Source organism: Macrobrachium rosenbergii, chromosome 12, assembly GCF_040412425.1.
Source record: "Macrobrachium rosenbergii isolate ZJJX-2024 chromosome 12, ASM4041242v1, whole genome shotgun sequence".
NCBI classification, from domain to species: Eukaryota; Metazoa; Arthropoda; class Malacostraca; order Decapoda; family Palaemonidae; genus Macrobrachium; species Macrobrachium rosenbergii.
This window is the reverse complement of record NC_089752.1, coordinates 117,792,957-117,817,603: the sequence shown is the minus strand read 5'-3', so window position 1 is coordinate 117,817,603 and position 24,647 is coordinate 117,792,957. Positions and strand designations below refer to the sequence as shown.

The 24,647-nt window shown below is 37.9% G+C and overlaps 1 protein-coding gene across 11 annotated transcripts in view; it reads right to left on the bottom strand.

The window, feature by feature from the left end:
- LOC136843961 (protein kinase C, brain isozyme-like) overlaps nt 1–24,647 on the bottom strand; it is a 576,940-nt gene that overhangs the window by 127,379 nt on the left and 424,914 nt on the right. For all 11 annotated transcript variants that reach the window (XM_067112974.1, XM_067112977.1, XM_067112972.1 and 8 more), the window contains exon 3: nt 22,759–22,841. In XM_067112974.1, the coding sequence (XP_066969075.1) occupies nt 22,759–22,841 (83 nt within the window). The remainder of the gene's footprint in view (nt 1–22,758; nt 22,842–24,647) is intronic.

Below are 24,647 nucleotides of genomic sequence, written 5' to 3'. Positions count from 1 at the left end.
TTCAGAATGAAACGTGATTTAATTTCAGAATGAAATATGATTTCACTTAAAAATGAAGCACAGTTTCACTTCAGAATGAAACGTGATTTCACTTCAGAATGAAACATGATTTCATTTAAGAGTGAAACAATTTCGCTTCAGAATGAAACACAATTTCACTTCAGAATGAAACAGTTTTCACTTCAGAATGAAACATAATTTCACTTCAGAATGAAACATAATTTCACTTCAGAATGAAACAATTTCACTTCAGAATGAAACATGATTTCACTTCAGAATGAAACACAATTTCACTTCAGAATGAAACAGTTTTCACTTCAGAATGAGACATAATTTCACTTCAGAATGAAACTTGAATTCACTTCAAAATGAAACTTGAATTCACTTCAGAATGAAAAATTATTTCACCTCAGAACGACACAATTTCACTTCAAAATGAAACAATTTCACTTCAAAATGAAGCATGATTACACTTCAGAATGAAACATGATTACAATTAAAAATTCAACATTATTTCACTTCAGAATTCAACATAACTTCACTATAAGCAAATCCATCTCTCATCATGATTTTGAAAGGATCCACCAAGGGTTCAAACGATTCGGCTCATAATTAGTCTACTGTAGCTTTTATAAAAGGCTTTCATCTAGTTTACAACACGCACTCGCGTGCATGAAAGTCATTACCGTAAGAGTAAAAAAACTAATATGCAGTTAGTATGACTGGCTAATCCAAAATGTAAGGAAAACAAAAAAAATGTACAGTTTAAATTCTACTTTATATCATACCACGTTACAAGCGCTACTCGATACCAGCTAAGTTTGATTAAGAGTGGGGCTAAGTTGCAAACTGTCCTTGCATTTGTTTTGATTACCTTAAGACATGTTACTTTGGGATATATATTCGTTTGTAATATACATGACTTTTGTCTCTAGATAATCTTGTGAAAGTTATCACAGACAACTCTCTCTCTCTCTAGCTTTCAAAGCTGTAAGATCTTCCTTAACTCTCTCTCCAACTTTCTCTTCTATGTATTGATGCATGTGTATATACATATGTATATATATATATATAATATATATATATATATATATATATATATATATATATACATATACATATCTTGCTGTGTACATACACATACAAAAGTATGTGATTGTGCAAGTGTGCTACCATACTATGGAGGTGGGAAAACCGTTGTAATCAAAAAGCTTTGCACAAAAATATTCTTCCTTTCCTGAACGCCTACTTACGTTTGCCTCAGACCAGGCGATTTATGGTGAACCAATAGTCCGCAATAGTCCACAAGGACAATATATAAACCAGATAATAGTACGGGAATAAACCACACACGACTTACAATGCGTGAGGACTGTCAAGGTAATTTTAAAGATGACTGACTCTCGATATTGTAATAATAATAATAATAATAATAATAATAATAATAATAATAATAATAATAATAATAATAATAATAATAATTATTATTATTATTATTATTAGTATTATTATTATTATGGAACAAGCCCACCACAGGGGCCATTGACTTGAAATTCAAGCTTCCAAAGAATATTAATATTATTATTATTATTAGATGAAACCTATTCATATGGAACAAGCCCACCAAAGGGGCCACTGACTTGAAATTCAAGAAGCTTCCAAAGAATATTAAGGTGTTCATTAGGAAGAAGTAAGAGGAAGTAAAGTGAAATGCAAAAAAGAAGGAATCCCACCTATCAAAAAATAAAAAAAAAGGAAATTAATAAATAGATAAAAAAGTATTAAAATGCAAGAAGAATAGTATTGGGGTAGTAATGCATTGCATTTTCAGATTTCTACGATACTGCACGAAATGTACAATATTTTCTCTTAGTGGTTTATTAGAAACTTGAAACTCACTCCTGAAAGATATATTGGACAAAAGTGCAATATTTTTGTCTTAGTGGTTTATCAGGGACTTGAAACTCTCTCCTTAAAAATATATTGGACAAAGCCTCTGCAAAAGCAGGAGGTAAATAAAAACGAATCTTACGAGGATCTGCTACAGTCGCATCCGCCATATGTTGACGTATGCAATAAATTTTTTAAAAATCGCTTCTGTTATTTCCAAAATGTCCTCAATGAAATGAAATTATAGAAGTGATTATTAGAATATAAGAATTAGAATATATACGATTTGGGCCAAAGATTGGGGCCCATAAGGTCATTCAGCGCTGGAAGGAAAAATTGAGAATAAAGGATGTTTGAAAGGCGTGACAGGAGGAAAACCTCAAAGCAGTTGCATTATGAATCCAGCATTAGCAGAGGGTGGACAGCAAGATGGAAGAAAGAGAATAGGAATGGAGGTACAGTAAAAGGAACGAAAGGGGTTGCAGCTAGGGGACTAAGGAACGTTGCAAAGAACCTTAGTAATGCCTACAGTGCACGGTATGTGGTGCATTGAAGGTTCAACCCCCCTACGGCAGTCTCTGCCATTTTGGAATGCGCTGAAACTGGCAAGGGAATGTTGATTTGTACAGTTCGTGTTGCTAAATTCTCAATTGGAATTGTAATATAATTACCAAGTACTTTGTACGAAGTAATATGCAGCAAAACATCACATTCAGCATCAAATGTAACACCAATTAAAACGCTGCTCTTTCGATGTTACCAAACTTTTATGCTATACCTTTTCTACCGGGAATTCCTCGTTCAATACTTTCGCGAAATGGAGCGAAGAAAATGCTACAATTTTACAAAAAAACATAAAAAAACAAGTGAAAAATGTGCCGAAGTTTCTTCGGAGGAACCGACTTTTCTGTACATCCGCTACAGCGTATAATCAAGGCCACCGGAAGTAGATCTATCTTTCGGTGGCCTCGATAAAATGCTGTATGAGCCGCGGCCCATGAAACTTTAACTACAGCCCGGTGGTGGCCTGCCGTATATCGTTGCCAGAAGCACGATTATGGCTAACTTTAACCTTAAGTAAAATAAAAACTACTGAGGTTAGAGGGCTGCAATTTGGTATGTTTGATGACTGGAGGGTGGATGATCAACATATCAATTTGCAGCCCTCTAGCCTAAGTAGTTTTTAAGATCTGAGGGCGGACAGAAAATGCAGACAGAAAAGGTGCGGACAGAAAAAAGTCCGGATAGAAAAAGTGCGGACAGAAAAAAGTGTGGACAGAAAAAAGTGCGGACAGAAAAAAGTGTGGACAGAAAAGTGCGGACAGAAAAATTGTGGACAGAAAAAAGTGCGGATAGTAAAAGTGCAAGATAAATACTTCGGACAGAAAAAAAGTGGACAGAAAAAAGTGCGGACAGAATAAAGTGCGGACGGACAGACCAAGCCGGCACAATAGTTCTCTTACACAGAAAACCAAACATGATCCAAACTCACGTTACACGAAAGTTCAAATGAAAGGACTCCGAGTTGGGGTATGGGGTAGGGGTAAGGGGCAGGGGATATGGCATTTAGCGTTTGAACCGGAAACAGAAATTAGAAGTGAACACCTTGGATCAATCCTAAAATGTTACGGGTGAATTCAGTTGTACTGTCTGACTAGCTCGACATTTTATTAATTCGATCCACCAGTTTTTTTAATCGAGCATGAAATTACATAACGGAAATGATTATATTACATCATAGTGTGCTTTTGATAATCCATACTCGCAAATATATATATATATAATATAATATAAAATATATATTATACATGTATGTATTATATATATTATATATGTGTGTATGGGCACAAAAATTCTCTGAGCAGGAAGTTAAATACCCAAACATTGGACAATATTCTATCAACATCCTGAACAAAAGCTTTGAAAACAAACAATTGTCAAAGTAACGAAAATGAAAGACATTATTGGAAGCAATCAAATTACTTAAAAAAAACATCCAATGTAATATTATGCTGCTTTGTACTTTGCAAGCAAATTCTATCAGTCAGTCTGCATGAGTTGCCATTTTTTTCGTATGTATATATATATATATATATATATATATATATATATATATATATATATATATATATATATATATATATATATAAATATTGTGTGAGAGACTTCAGGGAGTAGGTGGCTGGCCCCGTGCCCTTTGTGCTTGAATCAAGCAGACGTTTTAATACCCATTTACAGCTGGGCAGACCGGTACGCGGTACACGGTACGCGGTAAGCCGAGAGAGATCCACAAACAAAGCAAACTTGAGCCGGGCTCTGGACGCCTCGGCCACGTGGCCCACTTTGCATGATTGCAATTTCCACAGATGGCTGCCGTGGGGTTGGCAAAATCCCTCTATATATATATATATATATATATATATATATATATATATATATATATATATATATATATATATATATATATATACATATACTTATGTATAAATATACATACATGGATGTATATATAAATAATTAAATATATATATGTATATATAATATACAATATATATATATATACATATTATATATATATATATATATATATATATATATATATATATATATATATATATATATATATATATATATATATATATATATATAGACTGACTGCCTGCCTCACTGCACACATCGTACCTAAATTTTTCTTTGATCAGAATTCAGTGCAATCTGAAAATCACAAGTTATAAAATATCTCGTGGAAAATGGAAAGAGAATATCTAAGCAAAACCTTCAGCTGGTCCTTGCATCACCATTCTCTGAGAGAGAGAGAGAGAGAGAGAGAGAGAGAGAGAGAGAGAGAGAGAGAGAGAGAGAGAGAGAGAGAGAGAGAGAGAGAGAGTTACTTATATATGTAATTTTAAATTTTTCTGCTCTATAAAAATCTTACAAAGCTATTCAATGGCTGCAAGTTATAACCGTACCTCTTATGACTAATAAGTAAACAAGTAGAAAAATGCGCAATCGACTTTTCTGCACAGCGTATAATACTGTATTAGCCACGGCCCATGAAGCTTTCTACCACGGGCCGGTGGTGGCCTGTCCTATAGCGTTGCCAGACGCGCGATTGCGGCTAACTTTAACCTTAAATCAGATGAAAACTATTGAGGCTAGAGGACTGAAATTTGCTGTTTGACGTTTGGAGGGTGGATGATCAACATATCAATTTGCAGCCCTCTAGCCTCAGTAGTTCCTAAGATCTGAGGGCGGATAGAAAAAATGCGGACAGAATAAAGTGCGGACGGACAGACAAAGCCGGCAAAATAGTTTTCCTTTACAGAAAATTAAAAATTACATACGTAGCTGGTAAAAAGCTACCAGTAGACTTTATACATATGCCATCATAGTATACAGTACATGTATTTGTAAGGTCGACTTAAGTCTACGGAGTCTAGTGGCGAATATTCACTTAGTATCACAAGCTTCTCTGTTGAAGACTCCAGAGTTACAAACCTGTGAGATATCTTTGTGAGGACGAAATAGAATTTGACAGAGAGTAGACATCACAGGTATGTTCAGAACAAGCGTGCACACTTTCAAATATAGAATTTACGCCAAAGGCCAAGCACTGGGACCTATGAGCTCATTCAGCGCTGCAGCGGAAACTGACAGGGTGGGAAATCAGACTGAAGAAAGAGAATATGAACTGAGGTGCAGTAAAAGGAATGAAAGGGGTTGCAGCAGCCGTTAGGGGCCTAAGGAAGGGACGCTTCAAAGAATCTTAAATAATCTTTCTTTTTTTTCTTTTTTAATAAGTGGTATCTCTTCTTTCTGTAATTCCTTACTTCCTCTTACTACTTTCTAATGGACACCTTAATATTCTTTGGAAGCTTCTTGAATTTCAAGTCAGTGGCCCCTGTGGTGGGCTTGTTCCATATGAATTAGGTTCATCTTCTGAATAATAATAATAATAATAATAATAATAATAATAATAATAATAATAATATTCTTTGGAAGCTTCAGAATTTCAAGTCAGTGGCCCCTGTGGTGGGCTTGTTCCATATGAACAGGTTCCATCTTCTGAATAATTATAATAATAATAAATAATCAGTAACGCATACAGTGCACCGCAAGAGGTGCACTGCCGGCACTACGCCCCCCTAGGAGAAGAACAAGAAGAAAAAAAAAATGAGAGTGTCTTCGGCGTCAAGCACCATTATAAATCAAACATGGCGGCTTAATGCCCACTCCCATTTATTTTTCCAGGAGTTTAATGGGTACGCGCAACTTCACCATCCCACGTATCATGTAAAGTGGCAATCAGCGATGGCCTTTTGAACTGCCCCGCCTCAAAGCCACCTCAGTTATGTAAATTCTCTCTCTGGCAGAAAGAGAAGGCGAATACATTTACAATCATGCATTAGTTTCGCGTCTCTGATATCGACGCTGCTGCCGGCGGTCTCTCGGTGTTTGAGAGATATCTCACGATTTTATAGTTGGATAAATAGGATATATATATATATATATATATATATATATATATATATATATATATATATATGTATATATAGACGTATAAATATAACTGAATCACTTCATTAGTATTGCCTTTTATATATATATATATATATATATATATATATATATATATATATATATATATATATATATATATATATATATATATATATACACATATATATATATCATTAAAACTGAATGGTATGTAGCGGAGATATTTATTCAAGAAAAGTTACAAGCTATCCAGGACTAACACAGTCCTCATTGTGGGAGGAGGAGGAGGAGGAGGAGGAGGAGGAGGAGGAGGAGGAGGAGGAGGAGGAGGAGGAGGAGGAAGGAGAGAGGGAATGAGTGGGGGGGGGCCGTGTCCGTTCAATATCTTCTTCCCGGATGGAACAGGTGACAAATGAAAGGAAAATAAAAAAAAATAAATCAATGTAGCAGACAACAAGGGTAAATACCCTTTTACTCCAAAACCCTTTGATGTCAATTACATACTTCAAAAATTTATTTCCAACTGTAAACATATACAGATATGAGAGAGAGAGAGAGAGAGAGAGAGAGAGAGAGAGAGAGAGAGAGAGAGAGAGAGAGAGAGAGGGGGCGGAGAAATTCTATGAATTCCTGAATGCGCCGAGCGATAAAATGTACAGAATTACTGACGCAAAAAAATAGCAGCATCCGCTCAAAGCACCGCCAATTATTTAAGAATTCTTTTCGGCGAATTTAGCAACAGCCAGCGGCCTTGGATGGCGATAACAAGCAATAAACACTCTTCTCTCCACTTGAATCGTACGTGAACTGATTTTCAATTATTCGACAGCGGAACATTCTGGAAATGCCCCAGTAAACAAGTAAAACATGCGCCGGAGTTTCTTCCGGCGCAATCGTGTTTTCTGTACAGCGTATAATCAAGATACGCCGCCTGTTAGGCTCGTGAAACACTAATACACAAGTTACTGCAGTTTCAGAATGATTCTTCAGTGCTTTATTTAGGGGGTCTCATGTGCAGTATCTGCAAAATCAGTAGTAAGGTAAGGGAAAACTGCAGTATCTGCAAAATTTTCAAAACTGAGATATGCCACCTATTATTGGGCTCGTGAAACACTAATACACAAGTTACTGCAGTTTCAGGATGATTCTTCAGTGCTTTATTTAGGGGGGTCCCATTTGCAGTATCTGCAAATGGTAGATAAGTAGCTACCATTTTTCTCAATTGTGTATTTTTGCAGATACTGCAGTCTTCCATTTTTGGCAGTTTCAGAATGACTCTTCAATGCTTTCCACGAGTATTTAGGGGGTCCCATTTGCAGTATCTGCAAAATTAGCAGTAAGGCAAGGGAGTATCTACCATTTTTCTCAGCTCTGTATTTTTGCAGATACTGCAGTTTTCCATTTTAGGGCACAATAGTCTGGAAAGCGAGCTTCGGAACGTCGACAATTCCTCGTTCCGAAGCCACCCACCAGTGAGCAGATCGACTGTCGAAAATCTAGAGACGCCGTACATTGCAATTTCCCCGGAACCCTTAAGCCCGTGCAATATCCGCTTCCATCAGGCAACTCAGAAGACATCCCTTACAATCATCAGCTCTCTCTCTCTCTCTCTCTCTCTCTCTCTCTCTCTCTCTCTCTCTCTCTCTCAACAAGCAAATCAACCGATATGCCATCACTATTCTCTCTCTCTCTCTCTCTCGTTCTCAACAAGCAAATTAACCACTATACCAACACTCTTCTCTCTCTCTCTCTCTCTCTCTCTCTCTCTCTCTCTCTCTCTCTCTCTCTCTCTCTCTCTCTCTCTCCATATTGCTTGTAGTTTGAATTCTGTTAATTTTCTCTTGTGTGCTTTCAATTCTTATATTATTCATTTCTTAACTGTTAATCTTTTATTCTTCATAAAGGCTGAGCAGATTATATTTACTCAACTCTCTCTCTCTCTCTCTCTCTCTCTCTCTCTCTCTCTCTCTCTCTCAACAAGCAAATCAACTGATATACCATCACTCATAAAAAAAGCACACCAAAGGGACCATTGACTTGAAATTCAAGCTTCCAATGAATATTATTATTATTATTATTATTATTATCATTATTATTATTATTATTATTATTATTATTATTATTATTATTATTTCAGTAGATGAACCCTATTCACATGAAACAAGCACACCAAAGGGGCCACTGACTTGAAATTCAAGCTTCCAAAGAACGCTGGTTTCAACCCCCCACCGCAGCAGACCCCACACAGCGGCAGTAACTGATCATGACACAAAGCCAGTGAATGACGCGTTCAGATTGAGGACCTGAAACACGACAGATGAATTGACAGAGAGACCTTTATCCCACGCTGCATCGACAACCAACGCCAACAGAGACGCAGCCGCTACAAAAATGAACTGAATTGAATATAGAATTGAGGGCAAGGGCCAAGCACTGGGACCTATGAGGTCCATTCAGCGCTGAAATGGAAACTGACAGTAAAAAGGTTTGAAAGGTGTAACAGGAGGAAAACCTCAAAGCAGCTGCACTATGAATCAATTGTTAGGAGAGGGTTGAGGAAAATAAGATGGAAGGGAATATGAAAGGAGGTACAGTAAAAAGAACGAAAGGGGCTGCAGCTAGCGGCCTAAGGCACGCTGCAAAAAACCTTAAGTAATGCCTCCAGTCAGCGCTACCCCCAATACAGGGCCACCAAAAATGAGACGACTACAAGAAACCACGACCCTTCCTCATTCGCTGGCTCCTTCTATCCCCACATGAACTTTAAACTCCCGAACTCATCGGCAGGTCGTTACAACACTCCCTCACTGAAGCCTCCTCTTTCTCTTCCTCGAGGAAGGGGAGACACTCCGGACATTTAAACACGCATTAGAATAGAATGGAAAATAGAATTTTGGCCCAAGGCCAAGCACAGGGATCTATGAGGTCATTCAGTGCTGAAACGGAAATTGATAGTATAAAAGGTTTGAAAGGTGTAACGAGAGGAAAACCTTTCAAATGCACTATCAATCAATTGTTAGGAGAAGGTGGTGAGCAAGGTGGATGAAGGAGAATATGAACGGAGGTGCAGTAAAAAGGAATGAATCAATTGTTAGGAGAGGGTTGAAGACAGTAATATGGACGAAAAAGAATATCAACGGAGCTACAGTAAAAAGGAACGAAATGGGGTTGCAGCTAGCGGCCTAAGGAAGGCACGCTGCAAAGAGCATGAAGTAATGCCTACAGTGCACAGCATGAGGTGCACTGACGGTACTACCACCCTACGGAGACATCTGTTTAGAATCGCATGAGGAACCTTTAAAAATGGGATGATTCCAGCGGCCTTTTTGCATTACTGTTCTTACAATTAGACATCTTTATTTTAAACTGGCAGTTATTATTATTATCAAGTTGAAGTGAGGTACATAACCAAAAATTAAGGATAAATGTAAACAATTAAAAATATGCCGAAGTTTCTTCGGCGCAGTCGAGTTTTCTGTACAGCGTATAATCAAGGCCACCGAAAATAGATCTATCTTTCGGTGGCCTCGGTATAATGCTGTATGAGCCGCATGAAACTTTCAGCCACGGCCCGGTGGTGGCTTGCCCCATAGCGTTGCCAGACGTCCGATAACCTTAAATAAGATAAAAACTACTGAGGCTAGAGGGCTGCAATTTGGTACGTTTGATGACTGGAGGGTGGATGATCAACATACCAATTTGCAGCCCTCTAGCCTCAGTAGTTTTTAAGATCTGAGGGCGGACAGACAAAGCCGGCACAATAGTTTTCTTTTACAGAAAACTAAAAAAGATACGACATAAACAAGATAAAGAAAGCCAAAGGAAACGATAGGAAATAAGTGGTATAATCTGAAAAGATACATCACATGAGAACAGGACTGGAAGTAATGTATTCCACAGCTTAAGCGATGAGAGACCTATCATGAAAAAGTGATTAATCCAGCTGGAGAGATCGACTCTTCTGCAGACCTGAGAGAGAGAGAGAGAGAGAGAGAGAGAGAGAGAGAGAGAGAGAGAGAGAGAGAGAGAGAGAGAGAGAGAGAGAGAGAGAGAGAGGGTCCCATAATATATATACCTGGGAAAGTTTGTGCGAACGTATATATGCATCTGGTCCAAAATGTCTGCACGTAGCTAGTTTTCAGGGGAAGAGAGAGAGAGAGAGAGAGAGAGAGAGAGAGAGAGAGAGAGAGAGAGAGAGAGAGAGAGAGAGAGAGAGAGAGAGAGAGAGAAAGCGGGTCTCAAAATATACCTGAGAAAGTTTGTGCGAAAGTATATGCATTTGCTCCAAAATATCTGCACGCAGCTTGTTTCCAGAGAGAGAGAGAGAGAGAGAGAGAGAGAGAGAGAGAGAGAGAGAGAGAGAGAGAGAGAGAGTCTCAAAATATACCTGAGAAAGTTTGTGCGAATGCATATATGCATCTGCTCCAAACTGTCTGCACGCAGCCAGTTGCAAATTGGTTCGAATTTGCAACTTTTTCAACTGGGACTCTGCTCCCTTGCATTTCAATTTATAACTTCGTCGCTTCCAAGATCTCGCTCTCAATTTAATACTGTGTTCTTATTTCCATCAAAGAACTAGCTGTTTGTCAGTCACAACGTCCCTGTACCTAACTGCATTACACACCGAACTTTTTAGAAACGTACTGGAAAAGCCACTCAGTTTTTCCTGTGAAGGATATTTCCTTACCAGGGATGGGACAGTGTTAACTTTAGTCGAATGTGCCTTCACTAAGAACAGTTCTGGCCATTTATAGCAAATTTTCACCCGGGTATTGCTGGGCACTCCGCCAACACACACACACACACATATATGACTGCAAAATATTTTCTGTTAAAACAGAATTCCATCAAACATAAGATTCAACATATTTCTTTGATTAAACAGAGAAACACGATGAACCTTTCAAAAGGAGCCTGGTATTCAGATATTATATATAAAATCTTCCTCCAACCAGCGATGAAGAAGATTAAAGAGAACTTGTCAACTGGAGTGGCGTAATGGCTGACCTATGGACCTTCTGGCATAAATACCGCTTTTCTGTGACTCTTCTTCACTCATTACTTTGCCTGAGGAGAGAGAATTTGGTCTCTGAAATATAGCATTTATTTCTACATTTTGGCGTTTTTATGGGCTCCTTATATTTGATGTATTTATATATGTATATATATATATATAGAGAGAGAGAGAGAGAGAGAGAGAGAGAGAGAGAGAGAGAGAGAGAGAGAGAGAGAGAGGTGTAGCAGGAGGAAAACCTCAAAGCAGTTGCACTATGAAAAAATTGTTAGCAGGAGGTGGAAAGTAAGGTGGAAGAGAGAGAATATGAACGGAGGTACAGTAACAAGAATGAAAGAGGCTGCAGCTAGGCGCCGACGGAACGCCGCAAAGCACCTTAAGAAATGCCTACGGTGCACAGCGTGAGGCGGACTGACGGCGCTGCCTCCATAACAGACCATTGCAGAGGATGGTCCCTGAAAAGGTCTTGCAGTTCTTAACAAGATATATATGTGTGTGTATGTATATATATATATATATATATATATATATATATATATATATATATATATATATATATATATACATATGTATATGTACATACATGCATAATACATAACCGCCTCTATAGGTCATTTCGGTGTAAGAACCTTCCCAAGATGGCTGTCTAGTTCGTTGTGTATTCCGTCTAATTAACGTAATGAGGGTTGCCAGAGGAAAAACAACGCCCCCCATTTCCATTTTAATCATAAATTTCAAGGTGCAATCTTTTTCTTCCTCCTCGGAGTTTATTAAATGCAAGGCTCGTTAGCCTAATACCCTGTTTTCAAGACCCCTGGCCAAAACTTTCGCCTGCGCCCGAATTTGGACAACGACGAGAGGGGTGCCTGGTTTTTTCCTTTCATTCTTAGGAAAAGATATATATATATATATATATATATATATATATATATATATATATATATATATATATATATATTTGTATGTATAATCACCTACTATATCTTTCCCATTGCCTTACATTCCACAAATCTCTAAGAAATACCTAACCTCCCTTCTCATAATTCATCCAAGCAGGTTTGGGTGTCAAACTCATCAAGAAAATCCTAGTCTCTAATGAAATACAAAACAACATGACGTGAGAATAAACATATCCTTTGCACCACTCTAGTGGAACTTCAGAAGTTCAAGCGAAGATGCAATGCATTACTACCTTAATGCAATTCTGCTTGTGTTTTAATAATTTACTTTTTTCTATTTATTTATTTTGTTAATACTCTTCTTTCTGTATTTCCCATTACCTTCTGTTACTTCTTTCGAATGAACACCATAATATTCTTTGGAAGCTTGAATTTCAAGTCAATGGCCCCTGTGGTGGGCTTGTCCCAAATTAATAATAATAATAATAATAATAATAATAATAATAATAATAATAATCATCGAGATGATTCTACAAATTAAGATGTTTTCTCATCCTGTGTTACTAGAGAGAGAGAGAGAGAGAGAGAGAGAGAGAGAGAGAGAGAGAGAGAGAGAGAGAGAGAGAGAGAGAGAATGCATTCCACTCCGCCCCTTAAGCCGCTTACCTAAATTCACCAAGCACACCGTGCTTGCCTATTTCCTGTTTATGCATGCGTGCAGAAATAAATGGAACCGCAATGCAACCGTTGCTCAATAAATCTTTCAATGTTCGGCACTTCAAACATTTCAACTGCCTGCTCTAGAAGACCTCGTATTTACGACATGTTTGCTGGTTTGTGGACGCCCTTACTCTTGGGTGCATGCGTGTGTGGGAACATACAGAGGTATATTTATGTATGTATGTATGTATATATATATATATATATATATATATATATATATATATATATATATATATATATATATATATATATATATATATATATATATATATATATATATATATATGAGAATAAATCACAGTCCTCAAGAGGTTCGAACTTGCGTTCAAGATGCGATGAGTTATATGCACACAGCAAACCTAACCACGCCAAGGCAGCAATACGTATGAAACAGATGATTTCAAAGCTATACCACGTAAAATTATGCGCATCCCAACGCCATAAGGGCCCTCAGCGGCGTGAAGCCCTTTCGTTCTTAGGTGATACTGAGGTGGATTTGTTTCTTATACGATCAGCACATCACAGAAAGCATGAAACAGAAAAAACTTCAGAATTTCAAATCCCCCAGACCAGAGATTATAGGCAATGCTTGAGAGATAAAGCTAAGTTATTTCCACTGACAGAAATCTTGCAAATTTTAAGTAGCAACGATTTTTGATAAACTAAATCAGCAGAGAATTATACCTCCTCGTAGGGGGGTAGAGCCGTCAGTGCAAATCACGTGGTGCACTGTAGGCATTACTTAAGGTTCTTATTTTCAAGGACTATACTAGTAATTCATCAATTACGTCATTAAACAAGTAAAAAATGTGCCGAAGTGCCTTCGGCGCAATCAAGTTTTCTGTACAGCCGCTACAGCGTATAATCAAGGCCACCGAAAACAGATCTATCTTTCGGTGGTCTCGGTATAATGCTGTATGAGCCGCGGCCCATGAAGATTTAACTACGCCCCGGTGGTGGCCTGACCTATATCGTTGCCAGACGCACGATTATGGCTAACTTTTACCTTAAATAAAATAAAAACCGCTCCGGATAGAGGGCTGCAATTTGGTATGCTTGATGATTGGAGGGTGGATGATCAACAGACCAATTTGTAGCCCTCTAGCCTCAGTAGTTTTTAAGATCTGAGGGTGGACGGGCAGACATATTGCCATCTCAACAGTTTTCTTTAACAGAAAACTAAAAATTGATTTCTGCATTCCAAGTATCAGTCGTTTCTCTTTATAAGAGCTATTTTAGTCAGTATGCTGACGAGCCAAGAGGTCCGTAAAACTCATTTCGGAAGCATATTCCAGCACTTAATGATTTCAGGCATCAGAGGATTCCTAGCTACTGATGTTTCTTCCTTTTCCTTCACGTCTTTGATGTATCTCATTTCTTTCTCCCCCGACTTCCATCAACTTCAGAATTTTTCAAAATGAGTTACGCCTCTTCAATTAGACCCGAGTCTCCCTTATTTTTTATTCTCGCATTTTTCGCCCCCAGATCTTATTCCACAAGAGCACTATTCTGCCCGAAAATGAAAGACTGCAGTATCTGCAAAATTTTCGAAATTGAGATGTGCCACCTACTGGGCTCGTGAAACACTAATGCACAAGTTACTGCAGTTTCTGAATGATTCTTCAATGCTGTATTTTGGGGGTCCTATCTGCAAAATCAGTAGTAAGGCAAGGGAAAACTGCAGTATCTGTAAAATCTTCGAAATTGAGATATGCCACCTACTGGGCTCGTGGAACACTTATACACAAGTTACTGCAGTTTCTGAATGATTCTTCAATGCTTTAATTAGGGGGTCCTATCTGCAAAATCAGTAGTAAGGCAAGGGAAAACTGCAGTATCTGTAAAATTTTCGAAATTGAGATGTGCCACCTACTGGGCTCGTGGAACACTAATGCACAAGTTACTGCAGTTTCTGAATGATTCTTCAATGCTGTATTTAGGGGGTCCTATCTGCAAAATCAGTAGTAAGGCAAGGGAAAACTGCAGTATCTGCAAAATTTTCGAAATTGAGATATGCCACCTACTGGGCTCGTGAAACACTAATGCACAAGTTACTGCAGTTTCAGAATGATTCTTCAATGCTTTATTTAGGGGGTCCCATTTGCAGTATCTGTTAAATCAGCAGTAAGGCAAGGGAAAACTGCAGTATCTGCCATTTTTCTCAGCTTTCATTTTTGCAGATAATGCAGTCTTCCATTTTAGGGCAGTATTATTCTCAGTATTATCCTGTCATTGCCATTATTATGAATACTAATTTTACTATTACTCCAGCAGCTGTCTAGACATTGCCGAATATCAATTTTGTCATTTCATTTCGTGTATCTAGATTGTGTGTATTGCATTGTTTCTACTTTGTATATTCCATGTATATGGCCCTGAGCTAAAATAAAAAATATTATTATTACCATTAGCATTATTAGCTTCTGTTAATCCGTTAGACTAACTTGTCTTTGAAGACCGATATTACAGAACGATTAAAAGTAATAACTAATTTTTGTCTTTGAAGAATTGCATTTTGGAGTGGCAAAGTCTGCCTCTTAAAAGTCTAGGAAGATGCTAATTGATATAAACTTTTCTCTTTCTTCGTCCAATCGTGATCGATTTTGTCAGTCTGAATCGATGCACTGACAAAAAAAAAAACTAAAAAACAAAAAAGGAAAAATCTTTTTGTCAGTCTGAATAGATGCACTGACAAAAAACTGAAAAAAAAAACTAAAAAACAAAAAAGGAAAAAACTTTTTGTCAGTCTGAATAGATGCACTGACAAAAAAAAAACTAAAAAACAAAAAAGGAAAAAACTTTTTGTCAGTCTGAATCGATGCACTGACAAAAAAAAACTAAAAACAAAAAGGAAAAAACTTTTTGTCAGTCTGAATCGATGCACTGACAAAAAAAACTAAAAAACAAAAAAGGAAAAAACTTTTTGTCAGTCTGAATCGATGCACTGACAAAAAAAAAAAAACTAAAAAACAAAAAAGGAAAAAACTTTTTGTCAGTCTGAATCGATGCACTGACAAAAAAAAAACTAAAAAACAAAAAAGGAAAATCTTTTTGTCAGTCTGAATAGATGCACTGACCAAAAAAAAAAAAATAAATAATAATAAATAAATAAAAAAAAAAACAAAAAATGGAAAGAACTTTTTGTCAGTCTGAATTGATGTACTCAAAAAAACTAATACAAAAAATAGAAAAAACTGTTTGTCAGTCTGAATTCATGCACTGACAAAAAACTAAAAAAAAAAAACACAAAACAATGGAAAATTTTTTTAGTTAGTCTGAACCGATGCAGTGACAAAAAAAAATAAAGTAAAATGGAAAAAGGTTTTTGGACACCTAACCTGTAATATAATGAAAATGATAAAATAAGTCAATGCACAAAAATTAAAAGACATCAAGAAAAAATTTTGACAAACACAAATGCATTCTATCACTCTCTGCACTCCAACAGCCAAAGACCCCAATTTCTCAAAAAAAAAAGTCATTTAGCCTCATGATCATTTTCTAATTTGGAGTTTTCCTCTGCTGCCTGATACTCTTAATTACCACTCTGTAATTAAGGCTCTAAACGCGGCCGAGGCCATCATTCGGATCACAGTCATTAACTGGCCATTATGGCCCGAGAGAAGGAGACAATTTCCAACACTTTTAAATCCCTTCCTATCATTCTTTGGACAATTCTGCCCTCACATGGAAAACTGCAGGATATGCAACATTTTCGAAACTGAGATATGCCACCAATTGGGCTCGTGAAACACTAATACACAAATTACTGCAGTTTCAGAATTATTCTTTAGTGCTTTATTTAGGGGGCCCCATTTGCAGTATCTGCAAAATCATTAGTAAGGCAAGGGAAAACTGCAGTATCTGCAAAATTTTCGAAATTGAGATATGCCACCTATTGGGCTCTTGAAACACTAATACACAAGTTACTGCAGTTTCAGAATGATTCTTCAATGCTTTATTTAGGGGGTCCTATCTGCAAAATCAGTAGTAAGGCAAGGGAAAACTGCAGTATCTGCCATTATTCTCAGTTTTGTATTTTTGCAGAAACTGCAGACTTCCATTTTAGGGCAGTATTGATCCCTGATCCCCTTTATCTGCCGAGAGCAACCAGATTCACAGAACAGCACCACCAGTATGGTATAAATGTGCCTCGCTGTCGAACTTCTCCAAAGTTCCAGAGGTCCTTTAGTCCTCACACCGTTGGACTGTGGAACAGCCTCCCTCCAGAGGTTGTCGTGCAATTGGAACTTCAGAAGTTCAAGCGAAAATGCAATGCATTACTGCCCTAATACTATTCTTCTTGCATTTGGATACATTTATCTACTTATTAATTTATTTTGTTCTCTTTTTTAATAAGTGGTATCGCTTCTTTCTGTATTTCCCTTTACTTCCTCTTACTTCTTCCTAATGAGCACCTTAATATTCTTTGGAAGCTTGAATTTCAAGTCAATGGCCACTTTGGAGGGCTTGTTCCATATGAATAGGTTTCATCTACTGAATAATAATAATAATAATAATAATAATAATAATAATAATAATAATAATAATAATAATAATAATAACATTCTCTGGAAGCTTGAATTTCAAGTCAATGGCCCCTTTGGTGGGCTTGTTCCATATGAATAGGTTTCATCTACTGAATAATAATAATAATAATAATAATAATAATAATAATAATAATAATAATAATAATAATAATAATAATAATAATAATACACTCTCTCACGACCGTCGCCTCCTGCAATATTGGTATCCAAACTTCTCTTAATCATCAAATACTTCTCAAGCACGTTCATCATAAACAGTAATTTCTTTCACAACTTTAAAGGCAATACAACAAAAACAGGTAAAAAATGTGTCGAAGTTTCTTCGGCGCAATCGAGTTTCCTGTACAGCCGCTACAGCGTATAATCAAGGCCGCCGAAAACAGATCTATCTTTCGGTGGTCTCGGCATAATGCTGTATGAGCCGCCGCCCATGAAACTTTAATCACAGCCCAATGGTGTTCTAGCCTATATCGTTGCCAGACGCACGATTATGGCTAACTTTAACCTTAAATAAAATAATACCTACTGAGGCTAGAGGGCTGTAATCTGGTATGTTTGATGATTGGAGGGTGGATGATCAAAATACCAATTTGCAAAGCCGGCACAATAGTTTTCTTTCACAGAAAACTAAAAATGTGAAGTTACAACGTAATCTACTCGCGTCAATCAGCTCCGGCGGTTGTACTGAGTATTTTTATACATTCTAACTCTTGCTATGCTCCTAATCTCTCTCTCTCTCAGCTGAGACAAGTGTTTTGTTCTCATTATTCTAGACGTATCCTACTGTCTAGGAACCTGCTGTATTTTTAATGCTCCTCTCTCTCTCTCTCAGCTGAGACAGCCGTTTTGTTCTTATCATTCTCCAGGCAACTGACAGCAGAGATAGGACAGACTTCAAGAGCAAATAAGCAATATTTGCTATACAAGTCATTCAAACGACACCATGGTCAAAGTCATCCCATGAGAGCATGAAATCATCAAAGCATTTTCATCAAAGGAAATATAGACAAGAAATCATCGTAAAATGGAATTAGACGATATTATCCAAACATGAAGACTTGTGCCCTACTCAACAGCTCGTCAACTACGTGTATTTAGTTTAAGTGTGTTCTGTTTCAATTCCAGGTTTATTGACTAATTAATTTTCTAATGAATAGCAAGGACGAATTCCCAGCTGACCTGAATGGAATGGAATGGAATGGAATGGAATGGAATGGAATGGAGTATAGAGTTTAGGCCAAAGGCCAAGGCACTGGGACCTATAAGGTCATTCAGCGCTGGGAAGGGAAATTGACAGCAAGAAGGTTTGAAAGGTGTAACAGGAGGAAAACCTCAAAGCAGTTGCACTATGAATGAAACTGTTAGGAAAGGGTGGTTGACGTTGCAAAGAACCTTTAGTCATGCCTACAGTGTACCCCGTGAGGTGCACTGACGGCACTAACCCTCTACGGGGCGCCAGCTGACCTGAGCACGAATAACGATTTCGCATCTTAAGAAAATCTGGAGAAATCCATAGTAATATAGCCAAGGGCTAAGAGATGGTTATCCTTTAAAATAGGTTTTCTGGAATGCGGAAACTGATATTTGGCATTATGAAGCTTAAAAGCATTAACTCAGAAGTTCCTGTATTCTGCTCAAGTAGATTACAGTGACTTCCTGTATTCTGCTCAAGTAGGTTACAGTAGCTTCCATCACAGACACTCCAAATCTTCATAAAACAAATGTACTTTAATCAAGGCAATGTCCAAATGAATACGCCCTCTTAAATCCTCCAATACAATCGATGTGACCTCCCAATACCGCCTTGGACCTCATCCCTCCCCTCCTCCCTGCCCCAATCCCTTCCTCTGCTCCCTTTCCAGCAACACGGTGCTCAAACTCAGCAAGCGTGAATGACAGAAGCGTCTAATGATCGATTTCCGGTAGAACCTCCAAAGGCTCACGAGACAGAGGAAACTGGAAACTGGAAGTGTTTCCCAACTTTCGAGGTCAACTGCGATAGGAATTCTCGACTCGGACAGTTGAACACGCACTGAAGACCATATGAACGCACGCATGAGCAATGCATATGCAATATACGTCAAATGCTTTCCAACGAAAGCCTCAAATCCAAAAGGAAAATAAATGAAGAAGCTCTAGAATCCCTTGGTAGGATTAGAGCGCACGCGTGGGAGAAACAGAGTGGTACCAAGAACCCGCCCTGCTTGATCCCACTCCGTATTCACTCAGTATTCGAAGGTTCCAGAGTTAGTGTGGGGGAAATCTAGGTCTCAAGACGTCATTACCTTCTTTTCTGATTAAATGCAACCAGTTTTTATATATACATATACAGCATATACCAAGTACAGTATCTTACACTTTAAAAATGGCTGCTGTACAATACAAGCAAATATTCTAGCTAACTATGTGGCGATCAAGTTAAGTATCACTATCTTTACAAAATGGTTCGATTACTCAAGTCACGGTCCTACTAATATTGCTATTTACAGGTACATGGCATCTTCTTACCTTTATTTAAGTGAAGTTCTCTCACTTGAAACGCTTCTACACATTATAACTTTTTTTAATTTCATTTTCACAGACACCCTATTAACATATAATTATCCTTCCTGTTCCTTCTCTTTCTCAGTATACATAAGTCAAATATACCAGCCTCTTCTGAAATGATGTAAATGAGAAACTACAACATAAAATTCCAAAAAAATTCCAACCTAAAAAAAATCAATAAGGTTTATAAAAACACATTTTGGTTGACACATCATCCAGGTTATTAATTTTTTGTTAAGGGCAATGGAAGGGTCAGGCACCATAAACCAGTGTAAACATACACACACACACACACACACACACACACACATACACACACGAAATAATCACTCAGAATATATACACAATCATGTCAGAATCAAGGGTCCCAAGTAACAATCACGTCAGAATCAAGGCTCACAAGTACAAAAAAAAAAAAAAACAAGTAACAATCATGTCAGGATCAAGACTCACAAGTATCAGTCATGTCAGAATCAAGGCTCACAAGTATCAGTCATGTCAGAATCAAGGCTCACAAGTAGCAATCATGTCAGAATCAAGGCTCACAAGTAACAGTCATGTCAGAATCAAGGCTCAAAAGCAGCAATCATGTCAGAATCAAGGCTTACAAGTAACAATCATGTCAGAATCAAGGCACAAAAGTAACAGTCACGGCAGAATCAAGGCTCACAAGTAACAATTATGTCAAAATCAAGGCTCACAAGTGACAATCAGGTCAGAATCAAGGCTTACAAGTAACAATCATGTAAGAATCAAGGCACAAAAGTAACAATCATGTCAGCATCAAGGCTCACAAGTAACAATCAGGTCAGAATCAAGGCTCACAAGTAACAATCATGTACGAATCCAAGCTCACAAGTAACAATCAGGTCAGAATCAAGGCTCACAAGCAACAATCATGTCAGAATCAAGGTTCACAAGTAACAATCATGTCAGGAACAAGGCTCACAAGTCACAATCATGTCAGAATCAAGGCTCACAAGTAACAATCATGTCAGAATCAAGCCTCACAAGCAACAATCACCTCAAATCGCTGCACACAACTCGTGCCCACAATCTAAGGATACAACAATTGTCATTTGAATCCTTATTTAAAGAAACAGACAATATTTCAAGCCTATCTATCTGGTTATTTGTTTACCGTCTACCTTGGTTTGAATTCTCTCTCTTTTTCTGACATACACACACACACACACACACACAAACAAACTCACATACACACATACAGACAGTCTTTTCATATATAATTTTAGGAACACAATCTCTGCAGGTTTATCCCGAGAATTACACACCGCAATTACAACGCATTTATACTTCCTCGTCAGCCGGTCTGTCAGTGTCAAGGAACATATTAGCCTGTGAACCTGCACATATGATTCGAATTGACTATTACACAGCTATTATGAAAATTGAAGCTATCCAGGCTCCAATTGTATTTATGACTGGAAACCTTCAAAGATTCATTAATCAGTGTGGAATAAGTATTAGTTCCGTCAACCTGTCTACCTTAAATCATTGATTTAACCCACACAATGAAATATATTTCTTTTCTCTAAGCTCTATTTGCATTTATGGCTTGAAATCTTCAAAGAATCATTAATCTGTGCGGAATATGTATTAGTTCCGTTCAACCTGCCAACCTTCAAAATCACTGATTTAACTCAAGCAATGAAATGTATTTTTTTTTATCTTGGAAATCACCAGATTACTAAGCCGCACAAATTCACAGAGCATTAAGGTACCAAAGAATCTTTAATGTTTGACATTTACTGTCAAGAAATCTAGCTCACAAAACAAGACGTTAACATTTTCATCCTCAAAGACATTCACACCTTCTTAAAAACCTCTGCTTGCGAAAAAGAAGTATTTACTAAGAAACATGCAAGCACGCACACAAGCATACTTCTCGTCGGAAGCATTCTGGCATCGCATCAACCAGCACACCACCAGTCGGGCCTTGACTGGAAGACAGGCAATCATGCCCCTGCCTGCGTTGTCTGTCTGTCTCCCTCGGCTATTGCACCTTCCAGCATCTGCAGGAAGGTATGTACGCAAGCAAGCAAGCAATACTCTCTCTCTCTCTCTCTCTCTCTCTCTCTCTCTCTATCTCTCTCTCAGGTGAGACAGCTGTCTTGCTCTCATTATTCTAGAGACATCCTACTCTCAGGCATCTGCTCTCTCTCTCTCTCTCTCTCTCTCTCTCTCTCTCTCTCTCTCTCTCTCTCTCTCTCTCTCTCTCTCTATCAGGTGAGACAGCTGTTTTGCTCTCATTATTCTAGAGACATCCTACTCTCTAGGCATCTGCTTTGTTACAGTTTCTCTCTCTCTCTCTCTCTCTCTCTCTCTCTCTCTCTCTCTCTCTCTCTCTCAGGTGAGACAGCTGTTTTGTTCTCATTATTCTAGATGCATCCTACTGTCTAGGCATCTGCTCTGTTACAGTTTCTCTCTCTCTCTCTCTCTCTCTCTCTCTCTCACTCTCTCTCTCTCTCTCTCTCTCTCAACTATGTTCTCATCATTCTAGATGCATCCTACTGTCTAGGCATCTGCTCTATGTTACAGCTTCTCTCTCTCTCTCTCTCTCTCTCTCTCTCTCTCTCTCTCAGGTGGGGGGGGGGGCAAACAATCCAATACTCACATCAGAGTCTGCGCCCTTGTCTTTTCCTGGGCACTTGAAGGTGACGAACTCATGGCATCGCTTGTGTACCACATAACTGCAAACTGGAATGAGAGAGTCAAAATAAATTCCGTGGGAATGGGAATCGTCATCAAATATAACATCAGATATAAATATTATATAATACACATTGTCTGGGATTACTTGGGAATCGTCATCAAATATAAAATCAGATACAAATGCACAAATCGTACACATTGGGATTACTTGGTGTTCAAATGAAAAGCTGGAATTCACCAAACTGAAATAAGATCAAGAATTCTGGGGGAATTGGAATGGTTATCAAATATGAAATTAGTTGCTAATGATGAAAAGCTGAGATTTTTATGAACACACTAACCAGGAGGTGCTACCACAATACTTGTTTTTTAAATACCACAATACTTAATTTTTAAATACCACAATACCTGTTATTAAATACCACAATACTTATTTTTCAACAATCGCCCGCTTGCAGCATTCGTCATGTCGCTGATGCACAAATTAATTTCACAAAAAAAAAATATTCCCATTTGAATTGACTAATTATTTACTATTGTTCATTTATCAAATATGAAAGCATTATAATTACCTGCACATTACGAAATTGAACTGTTATAAAACAACGACATATTATTATATATATATATATATATATATATATATATATATATATATATATATATATATATATATATATATATATATATATATATATATATATATATAAACTGTGTATATATTAGAAGTTTCTTCGGCGTAATCTAGTTTTCTGTACAGCCGCTACAGCGTATAATCAAGGACACCGAAAATAGATCTATCTTTCTGTTGTTTTGGTATAATGCTGTATGAGCCGCAGCCCATGAAACCATGAAACTTGAACCAAGGGACGATGGTGGCCTGGCCTATATCGTTCCCAGACACACGATTATGGCTAACTTTAACCTTAAATAAAATAGAATCTACTGAAGCTAAAGGGATGCAATTTGGTATGTTTGATGATTGGAGGGTGGATGATCAACATACCAGTTTGCAGCTCAATAGCTTCAGTAGGTTTTAAGATCTGAGGACGGACAGAAGAAGTGCGGACAGAAAAAAGTGCGGACGGACAAAGCCGGCACAATAGTTTTCTTTTACAGAAAACGAAAAATATGTGTAACTGTTTGTGCGTAGATGCAGTTAGAACCACGATCTTTAGGCGATATATTTACAAATCCCTTAGTGCCATTAAATAGGCAAGCAAGATTCGATAGAAAAACCGCCCAGGGAAAAACTGAGGTCTGATTCCACTTTCACAGAAACGGAAAAATATACCGTGTTCCCCTTCAAGATGTAGAGAATGGACATTCGACTCCATCAATAACCCGAGTCTTTGGGGCTACGCTTACCCCCGAAAATTCTCTCTCTCTCTCTCTCTCTCTCTCTCTCTCTCTCTCTCTCTCTCTCTCTCTCTCTCTTCTTTTATCTATTTTCCAGTAATCATATGATGGAGCAAAACTCACGCGCCGATCACTTCTCAAAACGCCTGTTGATCGTTACCCCAGGAGCTTACGGCATCACATCAGCAAGCGTGTTTCTCTCTCTCTCTCTCTCTCTCTCTCTCTCTCTCTCTCTCTCTCTCTCTCTGTTTTACCTCTTTATTACATCCCGGAAACAACCATTACCCTCACATCACTTGGGGGTGATCAAATCACATCTGGGACGAGTCTTGAACACCCCACGAATTCACCCACTGACTAATTTGTACTTTTTTGGGTCCAGCAACGAGGAGAGAGAGAGAGAGAGAGAGAGAGAGAGAGAGAGAGAGAGAGAGAGAGAGAGAGAGAGAGAGCGGGACCGCCCACCTTACCCAAGTGCCACGCCCTTATACA